This window comes from Halichoeres trimaculatus, unplaced genomic scaffold (assembly GCF_033239565.1).
Source record: "Halichoeres trimaculatus isolate MK-OKI-2021-1 unplaced genomic scaffold, fHalTri1.1 fHalTri1_scaffold_2, whole genome shotgun sequence".
NCBI classification, from domain to species: domain Eukaryota; kingdom Metazoa; phylum Chordata; class Actinopteri; order Labriformes; family Labridae; genus Halichoeres; species Halichoeres trimaculatus.
The window spans coordinates 1,018,259-1,031,963 of NW_027437180.1; the positions used below are offsets into that span (position 1 = coordinate 1,018,259).

At 45.7% G+C, this 13,705-nt stretch overlaps 1 protein-coding gene across 2 annotated transcripts in view; it reads left to right on the plus strand.

The window, feature by feature from the left end:
- The window catches only part of tmem176 (transmembrane protein 176), a 43,484-nt gene that overhangs the window by 22,468 nt on the left and 7,311 nt on the right, over nucleotides 1–13,705 (plus strand). For both annotated transcript variants that reach the window (XM_074687722.1, XM_074687723.1), the window contains one exon: nucleotides 5,455–5,571. In XM_074687722.1, the coding sequence (XP_074543823.1) occupies nucleotides 5,455–5,571 (117 nt within the window). The remainder of the gene's footprint in view (nucleotides 1–5,454; nucleotides 5,572–13,705) is intronic.

A 13,705-nucleotide genomic window follows, 5' to 3' on the forward strand; every position in this document is an offset into this window, starting at 1 on the left:
CATGTCATGGAAGTCTTTGGGCCATTGGCTGTAGATACTATTCTGATTTCGCTAGAACAGGAAAAAGCTTTTGACCAGGTTGAACACCAATATCTACTCTAACAGCAGCACACTCTAACAGCCTTTGGGTTCAACCCAGGTTTCTTGGCTAAGAACCAGGTTTTGTACTATGACAATATGAGTGTGCTGAAGATAATCCGAGGTATGAATGCTCCTTTTAGTGTACAGAGGGGGGTGAGATAGGCTGTTTCTTACCTGGAACGTTATACTCCTTAGCCAATAAACCCCTGCTTCACAGACTAAGGTCTCCAGACCAGGGCTCTCTGGTGTCTGGTTTCCTGGCTCTGATGCCTGTTTCAAACTGTCAGCGTATGCTATTGATGTCAGAGTTTTTGTCAATCAGCAGAAGGATATCGATGTTGTAAAAGAGAAAGTGAATTTGTTTGGGTTGATTTCTTCTGTCAAAGTGAACCGTTTGAAAAGTGAAGCAGTGATGGTGGGAGAGAGGCTGAGGGGTCAGCCTAGCCTCTTTTAGAAAATAGGAGGTCTTTACTATCTGGAAGTGTTTTTAGGGAATCAGATGTTTGAGAATAAAAACTGGAAGAGTGTGTTAGAGAAAGTAAAAAGACATCTTGATAAATAAAGGTGGCTGTTGCCCAAAATGTTTTTCAAAGGCTAATAGACAGACTGGCCTGTCGACCCTCCACCCTCTCTTCTGTGTAACATATAAAGGGTGTTGGTTGTTTTCTTCTGGGACAGGTTATACTGGGTTCATACTGGGTCCCTCATGGTGTGCTTTTCCTCACTGTAAAAAACATCTCATTTTTATAATAAAAAAAAAACTGCAGCTGTGGTTTCCATAAAAATACCATAAAAATATGGTAAAAATGTAAACAGCTTTACAGAAGAACCTGTTAATTTTAATGTTTAAAACCATTCTTATTTGCAAACAAATTACATTTTAAACAACTAAAATCAACAGCTATTCTTTGCTGAATCAGCATGAGCACAATGCTATTTCCACTGTTGCTTTCAGTCAGACTGACATGCATCCTATTCACTGAAAAATACCAAATAAACAACATGTTTAACTTTGAAATATCCATCATAAGACATTAAAGTTTACTCTAAAGTCACTTCAAATGTAGTGTATTCTTCTGTAGTAATGTCATAGTTTTGCAGTGAAAGCAGCACCCTAGGGCTCTAATTTCGTGGTGCAGTGCAGGGGGCGCAAGCCTGGCGTACCCTGCGCAGTGCTAATTTCGTGCAGTGCACCGCCGTGCGCTGCCAATTTGACAATTTGGTATACCGTCTGCGCAGAGATGGGTGTGACTGCATGCCAGGGGGAGTTGACGGCGCACCAGGGGGAGGTGTCAGCAGATTCATGTCGGCTCAGTGACAATTTCGTGCCAAAAAAGTGCACTGAAAGCTCGCCAGCTCCAACCTGGTCTATCCTCAGCGCAAAGCGGAGCGCACCCTGTGCAGCTGTAACTTGGTGACAGGCGCACATGTGCGCACATGTCAACAAAGTCTCAGAGGCAGGTTTCCAGAGTGTCAGGCACATTTTAATGCAACAATCACAGTAATCACTATTTAATGTAACCGTCTGAACCAGCATATACATTTGTATCTATATTAACTGTCCTGTCACATCTGATGTCAGATTAAAGCCGTTTGTCATAATGGAAAGTTAACGATGGCAGCTGGAAGTTTGATGCACATCTTACAATTAAACAATAAACAGCCTTAACATCTGATACTGAGTATATATCTGGTTCTCTCATTTCATTTAATTCAAAGAAAAGAGGGAGAGGAAACACGAAGTAAAAAGAGACAAAATTAAAGCTGCAAGCAGCGTTAGACGGGTCCTCGGGCTCCTGCCGGTTTTCCCTCCAATGTGTCCAACAAAATGAGACGAACATTTTGGTGTTTGTTTCATCTCTCTACGACATTCCTAGCCCCCGTTAGGGCTGTTTTGGTGTGCATAGGGTGGAAGTGAGCCTAATGGCTCTGAGAGAATATTATGGGATGTCGGGGAGTCAGTTGATACCATGGCAACGTATCCTCTGCTAAGCTGAGTGACAACACCAGCTGCTGCATGGAATACCTAATCAGTGTGTGACATCATCACAGGAATGCAGCAGCCCAAGGGGAGGATCAAATCCCCCCAAAAAGGGACAAACTTCTCATCCTGTAGGCCAGAATGTTGACCTAATCTGTGTAAAAATATGATTTTCTTGTAGAGCATTTTGCGAGGAATCCAGCCATGTCATTTTAAAAGCTGTGCGACTTTTATTTTTTTTTCTAGAGGCCCAACTGCTCAGCGAAGGCTGCTCTCCCATCTTTTAACATGGGGCGGTCGGCGACTTTGAGCGCTCGCCATTCGAAAACCGGGCCCGAAATAGCAACTTCCTTCAGAACTTTTGTAGAGCAGGGTCTGATCTGTCATATGAGCCAATTTTCATGCCAGTACCATTTTTGGTTCCAGAGGAGATAATTTTGGCAGAAAGGCTAAAAATGCAGAAATCTCTTATTTTGGCGGGCAAATTGCCGGCTTCCTGTTGGAGCTATGCGAAAATACCTCCTATATCTTCTAGCTCTTGCTAGAAGGTGCCCTGGCTCAGGCCGAGGACCCTAATAAATGTGTGTCTCTCAGGATTTACCCGTGATTTCCTATATTTCTCTGTGTCAGTCTTTATTTTTAACGTGATCTAAAAAGATGGAGTACATTATTGTGAGGAGGATGAGGCGGAGACACCAGGAGAGTATACAGTATATCACCAAAGGTTCTGCTATTTGGCGATGACAAACCAGGAGTGCAGGTGGATCAAAAGTATTCTGGATGGATAAGCCAGCTGTGTATTTTTTTACTCCTATTAATGACAAAGGAACAGATTACATCTGTCCCGGGAGCTGGCCCACACGGTGACGCACTTCGTGTCCTCCTATGTGCCCCGCTGTCCATTTTTCTGCTACAGGGACAGCGGCTCTGACTGTCTCCGCTAACGGGTCTTTCCAGACACTGTTTCCACGGTGCTGGGGATCAGTCAGACCAATCAGACGCTGCGCCTCGGCCACAGGGCATTTAAAGTTGAGGCGCTCATTTGATTGGTGAAGACAGCGCTCGGCTGTGTTAAACCCACTCACGGCTTTTCTCCTCCCTCTCTGCCATTTGTGCGGAGGAAGGCATGGACGCCCACCTCCGCGCTCCTCTGCACCTTGACTGCGCCTCTCTTGGCACTGCAGGAAACTTGCAAAGTGTGCCAGTCACGCCCTGTCTGTGCGGCAACGGGCGGCGCAGGGTAGGTGCGCCTGCGCTTGCGCCTGGTCCGCGAAATTAGAGCCTCTCGTGTTGAACTTCCAGTCTTTGGCCAGTTCAGAGTAAAGTGTTTAATTCTTAATTGGAATGAGACATGATACCAACATTTTTTTTCTTTTTTCTTAAACAATTCCACAAGATGAAATGTCAACGGACAGACCCCATCATTGAAGTACTTCTGAAACACAAGGTAGCCCATAAATGCTGCTCCCCTCTCACTCATGGCTGCAGTGTTTGTTCTGTTTTTACAATAAACCATTCTTTGATCTGCACTGTTAACTCAGAGTTGTTTGCAATAAAATCTTCCAAGTAAGGTTTAATAAGAAAAAAAAGGTTTTTTTTTGTGTATAACTTAACCAATTAAAGGGCATTTTAATGTTAGACCTTAATTTGTGTTATGAAGACGTTTTGTACCGCTGGCCTGCTGTCTTCTAAAAGTTTTGGAGGTGTGGGGTTAAGCTCATCCCTGTTTTTAATGAATCTCAAGAGAGTGAACATTTCCTCTGTCACTGGATTTTATCACAGTGTTTTTAAAGAGTGGAGTCTGGTGACCTGGCAGAAGCAGAGACACTCTGACTCTTTGTACTGGCTTTTCAAAGAACCTGTACTGTTAAGAGGACATTTTAAGTTTCCTGACTGGGCTAGACCAAGCCTGTCAGGAAAGTTTCTCACTGCCGGGATTTCTACTCTGGAGCAGGTGGTAGAGCTGACCTCAGAGAGGGCTTTGGCTGGGCTGCCTTGCTAGTCTGGCTGCTCGTCTGGGGGTGAGGTTGTTCAGGATCATTGATTAGCTGCTCTTTCATTGGAGACATCAGCTGACAGGACGTCAGATGTTTCTGATGCCAGACTATAGGGATGGCTCTCTGCTGCCTGACCAAACCGATCAGTCTCCTGAACTCACTCTGTCTGCAGACCCGAAGGTCCTTTTTTGCCCAACACTGCAAGCTGCTCTTTTAGTGATGCTGCAGGAAAGACACTTTACAAACTGATTGTGAAGTCTGTGAACAAAAAGACTCTGAATGACCACCTCTGTAAGCCTTTTTTGGGGCTTGGTCCTGAGTTTAAACCCTCTTGGAGGTCTTTGGACAAAACCCCCTTGTGTAACAGATATTCAGATCTCCAGTAGAGGATCCTGCATGAAATTGTTGCTGTAAATTTTTTTTATCTCTTTTCTTAATGTAAATGTTGTTGATCAGTATCCTTTTTATGTGCAGAGGGAGACAGTGTTTCACTGTTTTTGAGTGTGCAGTCGGCTGAAAGTTTTCACCTAGCAGGTTTTTATTTGTGTCTTTTAATACACTCAACAACAAAAACCAAAACGTCAGCTGATAAATTTTGTCCTTGGTCAGGCTAAAATGACAGTGTACATAAGCAGAAAGAAAAAGGAGGAGAAGCCAGATCATGCTGTCGATGTAAAACTGCTGTTCAGTCATGACCACTTTGGCAAAATCATCTTAATCAAGTTGCACAGTTTTATTTGGCGTAAAGGTACTGTTCTGTGACTCCCAGAGACGTGCTTGCGTGGAAAGCCTGAGGCAGGAAAAGCACACAGTCCTGCCCATCATGAACCATCATGAACAGCACAATCAGGGAGTGCAGCAGAAAAAATAGAAACCCAGACAGAGCAGAGCAATTGACATGAATATGACAGGAGGAGCTGGGGTGGATTCAGGTTGCAAAATGCCAGCAGAGAAAGCAGGAGGGAGGTTGGGCGTTAAAATAGCCCGCTTTGAATACAATTTTCCAATAGGAAAATCCTATTCCTATAGGACACAAGAGTCAGCCGAGCCATCAGCTGATCTGCACTGATGATGACAGCTATGCTGTTAAAGCTTGATGTTGTGGCCACACATGCTTGTTTTTCTAAAAAGTTTGAAATCCAGGTTGTTTTTAGGCTTCAGGTTTTACAGAGTAAATCAGGATCTTGAGACTCTAGCCAATGTGAGCTTATGAGAGTGTGCTGTGGTCTGGAACAATCAGTTAGTTTATGGATATTTGTTGATGTGAATTATGTTTATTTTGTAAGTGTGATTTGTGTGGTTGTATATGTATAGTTTTTGTTCTGTATCATATGCATCGCAGTAAGCAGACCGTCAAAAATAAATCAATAAGAACATTTCTCTGTGTGATTGCAGAAGATGAGCAGAGGGGTGAAGTCATCCCTCCTCCTCTTCACATTGGCTCAGATGGTGATCTCTTCCATCGTCTGCTTCCTCCTCTTCAGACAAAGACGCAGCTTCGGGCAGTACACTGTAAGAAATTGACGCTCTGACAGCTCACACACTCACTCAGACAAATATTTCACAATCATCTGTCCAGAGCACCTGTTCCCCTTTCTGTCCAAGTGCACAGATGAGTATCTTTGAGTTGGCATTGTAAGGGATTGTTGTGATGGTTGTTGGCATGTAAGAGATTTGACATCTTGGCTGCAAGCTCTTCTAGAAACAGTTGTTGGTGGACCTGGTCCCTCTGGTTTTGATCAAAAATCCCTCCCAATGAACCCCTGACTATAAACCTTCTGAACCCCAACTGTAGTCCTGTACAAAAACTTAAATTGAAAATAAAGAATTTAAATAAAAAAAAAAAAAAAAGATTGAACACAATAAAATCACAATTTAAACCGTTAAACAAATATCCTGATACACCAAAACACTGATCCTACCCCTGGTAATATCCTAATAAAACCCTGACTGTAATCCTAATAAACCCAGACTATATTCCTAATAAAACCCTGACTATTATTAAAATAAAACTCTGTCTGAAATCCTAATTAACGCTTACTATTATCCAAATAAAAACCCTGACTTTAATCCTTATAAAATCCTGACTATAATCCTAATGAACCCTGACTGTAATCCTTCTAAAACCCTGACTATAATCCTAATGAACCCTGACTAAAATCTTTATAAAATCCTGACTTTAACCTTATTGAAACCATGACAAAATTCCCAATAAAACCCTGACTGTAATCCTTTTTTAAAACTTTCTTTTTAATAGTTTTTGAGAAAAAAGTAATAAGCAAATATATATATATATATGTAACCCCTTCTTTTCGGTCGTACTTCTGGCAGAATGATGAGACGACTCAGAGTTCAGGTTCACAGCGTTTACTGCGTGCTGCATACAGGAAACACAGGATGAGACACAGGGGTAGTGCTCTTATTTAAAGACATAGGACACAGCTCCTGCTCCGTTAATCAGAATCCAGACAGCAGAGAGAGTATAAGCAGATTGTACAACACTCCTAAAGGTGATCGTATAGTTTTGCATCATCTACTACTCATACAGTGTTTTTTTTAGCTATGAACCTGCTTTTCTTTTCTTCATAGATATCAAAACATTCAATAAGTCTTTATAAAAATACATACAAAACTCATGCGAAGGCCTACCAGATAAATAAATATAGTTTTTAACACAGAATCCATACCTGCATACAGGAAACACAGGATGAGACACAGGGGTAGTGCTCTTATTTAAAGACATAGGACACAGCTCCTGCTCCTATGAGTCAAAACAAACACACACACACACACACAGTAAAGTACTTGTCTCCACGTGGCTTATACAGCGCTAGCATCGCTAGTGGTTTAGCGGTTTTATCACGGACATAACAAAGTTATACATGAAAATATTCACAGAAAGTCTGTGTCAAAAAAATGTCTGCACCTTTCATGTAAGTACCACCACTTGGTTTAACTTAAGACTCTTGCATTGTGTGTTAAAACAAAAAAATGCAGCGGAGCTGTGCATACAACGTACCGTTAATCAGAATCCAGACAGCAGAGAGAGTGAGCTGCTGGATTCTGTCACAAATCAAAGCACGTCCCTTCAAAATAAAAGTCTCCTTCTTTAAACAAATAAAGTAGAGCCTTGCATGTAAATACAAAACGTTAACATTTTCCAAAATGAAAATAAATAAGAAAAATAACAGTAAGGGAACACTAGAAAGAATTTTGACGAACTTCACACACAAAATACATACTTGTTACATACTCCTCCCCTGAATTCGGCAAAATTTCACAACAAAGACCAATTTCAGAAAACCTCAAGTAGCGGTCAAACCCTGAGTCAGACCAAAAGTTTCCCCGCCATATCTCACGAGCAAAACAGTGAATGAATAGCACACATTTCCAACAACAATATGCCATGTCAAGCCACAAGGCTGTCCAATAAAGAACCCAGGAGGGTAGTGCCAGCTGTATCACAAACCCTACGCTGATGACAAAAAGAGTGCCTGAATACACTCCCTAAATTCAATTCACCAAACAACCACCCAGCCCAGAGATACAGAAATGGTCAGGGGAGGACTAAAACATGCTCACAATCACACTCAATTCAAGACGCAGTGTTCACACTGAAAACAGAACCAGCCCATGTCCTAAACTTACTGGACTGAGCACGCAAAGTCTGAACATTCATAGTCTGAATAAGCCTTTCAACAGGACGAACAAACCGGCCACTCCTAGTACTATAACGGGAATTATCGGGAGCACACACAGGTGTAACAAGGCCACTAGGCACTTCGACAGGGGCACTGGACGAAGGTGCAGGAGAAGCGGGGCACTTAGAGTCAGGGGCTGGACAACTCAGGTCACCCACATCAGAGAGTGGTATGTCAGGGTCAGAAACTGGGGCATTGGAAGAAACACATCCATCCACACATGGAGGCACAGAGCCACAACCCGTCACACATTTCTCCACTGTAGGCGGAAGACCCGGGCCCACTTGCTCCATTGTCAGAGGGATCTGAGACACCCAATGTTGAGTACGTAAGGCATTGTCCACAGAGTCTGCAGTGGGATGAGCAGTGACAGCGTCCACATCATCACGCTCGCCGTGTCCATCAGATGGAACGAGAAGTCAGGTTGTCAGGTTGAGTGGGAGGGACAGAAGGGAAATCCGTAACATCATTCCCACTGGGACGACAAGGTGAGCACAGAGAGGCCGCATCAAGCTGTGTGGTAGACTCGTTTGAAAGGTCTCCAACATCATCCACATCCAAAGCACAGGAGGAGACCCGTGAGGCAGACTCATCAGTGTCAGGTAGGACCGGCAGGAAATTCACACACAAAAGCAAGTTGCGGTGAACGATCTTAGACTGGCCCGTAACAGGATTACGAACCTCAAAGGTGTGGGTCTGAGGGTTGCTACTGACCACAGTGTAAACAACATCACCCCAACGATCAGCCAGCTTCTTGCGATTTCTCTCTGCCTTGTTAGCCAAAAGAACCCTGTCACCAGGCACAATTTCCACCCCCTTGACTCTCCTGTTGTACACATCAGTCTGCCGTCTCTGTTCAGCACTAACATTCTTTTCTGCCAATAACATCGCCTCGTGAAGGTCCTTCCTCAATTCCTCAACATAGCTTGGGAATGAAACTTGGCTGTCATCTCTCAAGGCAGACTTGAAAAGAACATCAACTGGCAATCGGGGAACACGGCCAAACATCAGATAGAATGGGGGGAAACCTGTAGTCTCATGAGAGGTGCTGTTGTACATGAACGTCAAGGTGTGCAACATTTGGGGCCAAGCATGTTTAGCACGAGGGGGGAGGGTTCTGATCATGTTCCCCAAGGTACGATTGAACCTCTCAGCTGAACCATTCCCCATCGGATGGTAAGCAGTGGTGCGAGATTTCTTGACACCTGACACCTGAAGAAGGGCCCCTATCAGTTCACTCTCAAAGTTCGCACCTTGATCAGAGTGGATTCGCTCAGGGAACCCATAGTAGCAGAAGAAGTTGTCCCACAATCTCCGTGCAACCTGCTTGGCTGTTTGGTCAGGGCAATGGAAGGCATGTGACAGCCTGGTAAAGTGATCTGTCACGACCAGAACATCAACACTGCGGTTTTTTGAATCTTCCGCAGACCAAAAGTCTATGCACACTAATTGCATCGGTGCTGTCGTCTTGATACTCTCAAGAGGTGCACGGCCATCAGGATCAGGTGTCTTGCCCATCACACATCGTGAACAGCACTTGACATGATCTCTCACATCACGCTCCACAGAACTCCAGTAGAATCTCTGCTTCACAAGAGAGCATGTCCTTTCTTGACCTTGGTGGCCAGCATCATCGTGACACCCACGCAGAGCAGCATTCTTCAGTGACTCAGGAACCACATACTGATGTCTTTTCTTTCTAGTGATTGGGTCCTTTGATGTGCGGTAGAGTATACCATCCACAACTGCAAGCTTATCCCACTGCCTCAACAACCTCAGAGCATCTACCGGTTCATTAGGTCTCTCCCTCCTCGAAGGTCTGCGACGCCGCTCAACGTAGTGCAGCACTCTTGCCAATTCAGCATCACTCTGCTGCTTCTCCCTGAGTTCTTGTTTAGAGAATGACGGCAGCATGTCTTGACCAAGCGACATAACACTCTGGACGTGATTGACCAGCACTGTAGATCTGAGTCTTGCAGTTGCATCCCAGTTATTGTGGCAGTCCAAGAGAGCTGACACTTCAGCCCTAGACAGCGAACAGTCAGAAGGTGCTACTGCATCAGCCAGTGATTTTCCACTCCCCCGAGAAACTTTGTGAGTTGCTTGACAAACATTTGACCCTCTGAAAGCTTCCTGAACATCCCCACCAGACACAGCCTCTGACTCTTTTAGCAGATGTTCGTATGACTCACTGATCAGGCGCTCACTGACACTCCCGACGAATGGCTTCCTACTGAGAGCATCAGCAACAACATTTCTGGGACCAGGGATATACTTGATGTCGAAGTCATAGGCAGCTGGCTTAGAGACCCAGCGTTGCTCGACAGCATCCAGTTTGGGCTTGGTGAGGATATGGGCCAAAGGATTGTTGTCCGTCCAAGCAGTAAAAGCATGCCCCTTCAACCAGTGACTGAATTTTTCACAAACAGCCCAACGCAATGCCAGAAACTCCAAACGGTGGGCAGCATAGTTCCTCTGTGCCTTGTTCAGGGATTTACTAGCAAATGCTATCGGCCGAGCACGATCTTCTCCTGGAGCAACCTGAGAGAGTACAGCGCCCAACCCATCAGTTGATGCGTTGGTGGACAGAATGAACGGCCTGGAGAAATCAGGATGAGCCAACATGACATTGTTTAGCAGGGCATCCTTCAATTTCTGGAGGGCATGATCACAATCTGGTGTCCAATCAGCTTCAGTAAGCTTCCTGTAGACACACACACGTTTACGTTTCTTCCCATTTGAGTCTTTTCTGATCTTTGTCCCTGCAGTCAGCTGGACCAGAGGCTTGGCCAGCGTAGAACAGTGGGGAATAAAGCGCTGGTACCAGTTGACAAGACCCAGGAATGACTTGATCTTACTGGGGCATGGGGTGCGACCATCTGGAGCCATTAAGTCAGATTTTGAAACTTGCTGAATGACGTCCACCTTTGCAGGGTCAGTTGACACACCACTGCTGTCAACAACATGGCCAAGAAAATGGACTGAGCGGCGCAGAAAATGGCACTACTTAGGCGCTAGTTTGAGGTTATGCTCTCGCAACCGCTTAAAGACTCTCTCAAGCCTCTCCACTGCTTCGTCTTCTGTTGGTGCAAAGACCAGTAGATCGTCCAGATAACATAGAAGGTTCATGAAGTTCAGGTCCCCAAATATCTTCATCATCATGCGCATGAAACTCCCTGGACTGTTGCAGAGTCCCTGTGGCAGTCTATTATACTCATGCAGGCCAACAGGTGAGGCGAAGGCTGTGAACTTCTTGCTCTCCTCATCCAAAGGAATGTTGTAGAATCCGGACGTGAGGTCCATAGTGCTGAACAGAGCGTTTCCACCCAGAGCGGCAAGACAGTCCTCCTGATGGGGCAAGGGATAAGCATCCTTTACTGTCCGAGCGTTGAGCCAGCGGAAGTCGGTGCAAATGCGAAGCTCTCCATTCCTCTTCCACACAAGGACCAGTGGCGAAGCAAAATCACTGGTTGACTTCCTGATGATGCCTTTCTCCTCCATTTCATCCAAAGTTGTTCTGAGTTTTTGATAGTGAGCAGGAGGGATACGCCTGTAAGGGAGCTTAAAGGGCCTGTCATCCGTCAGGTGAATCTTGTGAACAAAGTCCTTTACTTCACCGCAATCGAGCTTGTGCTTGGAGAAGATGTCAGAATATTTCAGAGCTAGTTTACACACCTCCCTTCTGCAACCATCTGACACCTCACACGAGTCAAGGTCGAGGTCACCCAGCCCATGTTTCTTCAGTTCTCCAGCCACATCAGTCGGGTCGGGCACATCTCTGTGTACAGTATGTTGACTGTTTGACTTGATAAATGATCCATCAGCAGGCTGGAGCTTCTCTACAGCCAGACACGGGAACACATCTGCCAGCGTTGCATTCCTCCTGATGGTTATCGGCTTGTCTGTTGGGTTGATAACCTTCATGGGAACCCACCCATCACCCCACAACGGAGTCACCACCCTGCCAACAAGAACGTTTCTTGGAATGGAGCGAGATTTTGTTGGCTCAACCACCACAGTGCAACCGGGTGGTCCACGTGACTTCTTAGGGAGTTTACCCCAAACCAGGTGCTCATGTCCAGGCAGGAGCGTCACAGCACTGTTCAGTCTGACTGTTCCCACAAAGTCCGGCACATCCTCACCTGCCCACTGATTGATTCCAGAAAGCATCGCAAGGAACTCATCACGTTCCCCAGCATCTGATCCAGCCGGCCCAGAAATCATCTCCCAATACTTTCTTGAATCTTTAAATCTGCGCGTCAGGTATTTGATCACATTCGTTCCGACGACAAACTCATCCAACTGACCAGGAACAACAAGAGTGGGCACAAGCATCTTACATCCATAAACTTCAAGCTCCAAATCACAAACTCTTTTGACGCATGCCCTCTGCCCTCCACAACCAATCAGGACAATATCCAGTTCCTCTCCATCACCACGATCCAAAACACCAGCATCAATGAGCCTTTGCTCCACAGCCTCACTCACAGAACAGGCCATGGAACCTGAATCCAGCATGGCATTCACCGTTTCACATTCACCGACCACGACTGGCGTGTAAAACAAACTGTCGCTGGTGCTCAAACGCTGAGTGTTCTGAAAGATGACTTTCGTGGCAGCAGGTAAACTCTCACAGACTGACTCATATAACAACAGCAGATCATCATTAAGGCTGAGGGAGTCATCACTAAGGCCCACACTGCCCCTCTTCAAGTGCCGGCTACCTCGTTTAACTGGTGAGAAGATTGGCCAGACTGGTGGACAGACTGAGGTGTGGCAGGAGTAGTGGCTTTGGGGCACTGGAGTTTCATGTGACCAGGCTGATGACATATGAAACACAGATGATGAAGCTGACAGTGACCAACTGTAGAGTGAGAACTGTCATTGCAAACCTCACAAGCTTTGGGGACTGAGATCCTCTTCTTCTTAGATGATGCGTTGTTGCTCCAAGAGGCAGGAGGTCCAGCAGAGGCAGAGAACTTATTCAACAGGTCACCAAGCATTGCAGACATCTTATCCACATCAGCCTGTATCTTTGCAAGCTCCACACTGGGTTGAAGCTGGGTCTGGCCAACACCCTGTCTGTTGCAATGTAGTGAAGCCCCGGGCTCAACTCTGCCCACCTCCTGAGTACTTTCATCCACCACAGCAACAGCCTGCCTGGTGACACGTTCCCCAACGAGAGTACTGGGTCTGGACCTCACCTCTCTCTGGTATTCATCGATCCTCTCTTGGACCTCTTTCACTGACCAGCTGCTTGCCAACTTGCTCTTAAAGACAGCAGACAGAGCAGGTTCATTACAGTGTCTCACAAACATAAGAGCAACTTCCTTCGTCAGGTCGCCCATGCTCCTCCCCTGACGCTAGAGACACTCCTCTGCTGCATCAGCTGCCTTGTTTAGGCGCACCCAGTAGTCAACTGGACTCTCACGAACTCTTGGAAGCGTGCTGTAAAAGTCTGCAAGTGGCATACAGGAATGTGACAGGTCGCTGAAGTGTTGTTTCAGGATGGCATAAATCGTGTCAGGTTTTTGATCGACACTGAGTGATGGGTCACTGCGTAAACCTATCTTAACCACATCCTTGGCCCTCCCCATGAGTTTGCTCATTATCTCATCAGGCTGATCGGCCATACTCACATTCCTCTTCTTCAGATACATCGTCATCAGGTCAAGCCATTCATGCACCGTGCACTTATCTGTGGTGTCGCCACGGAAAACAGGAGGTTCCTTACCATCAGACTTGAGAACCATGTTAAGCTGGGACAAATCCACTGTCGTGCCGCTAGTCTGTACACTTCCAGCTCCGTTGCTTCGGTTACCAATGGCCTCTCTATCTGACAACAACCTGGCTGTGACTGAATCCCCAATGTGTTTGCCCAACTCCGTGATTAGAAATCCGAGCTGATGAATAGTACTATCAGTGTCAGTCAGTTGAGGTACAGA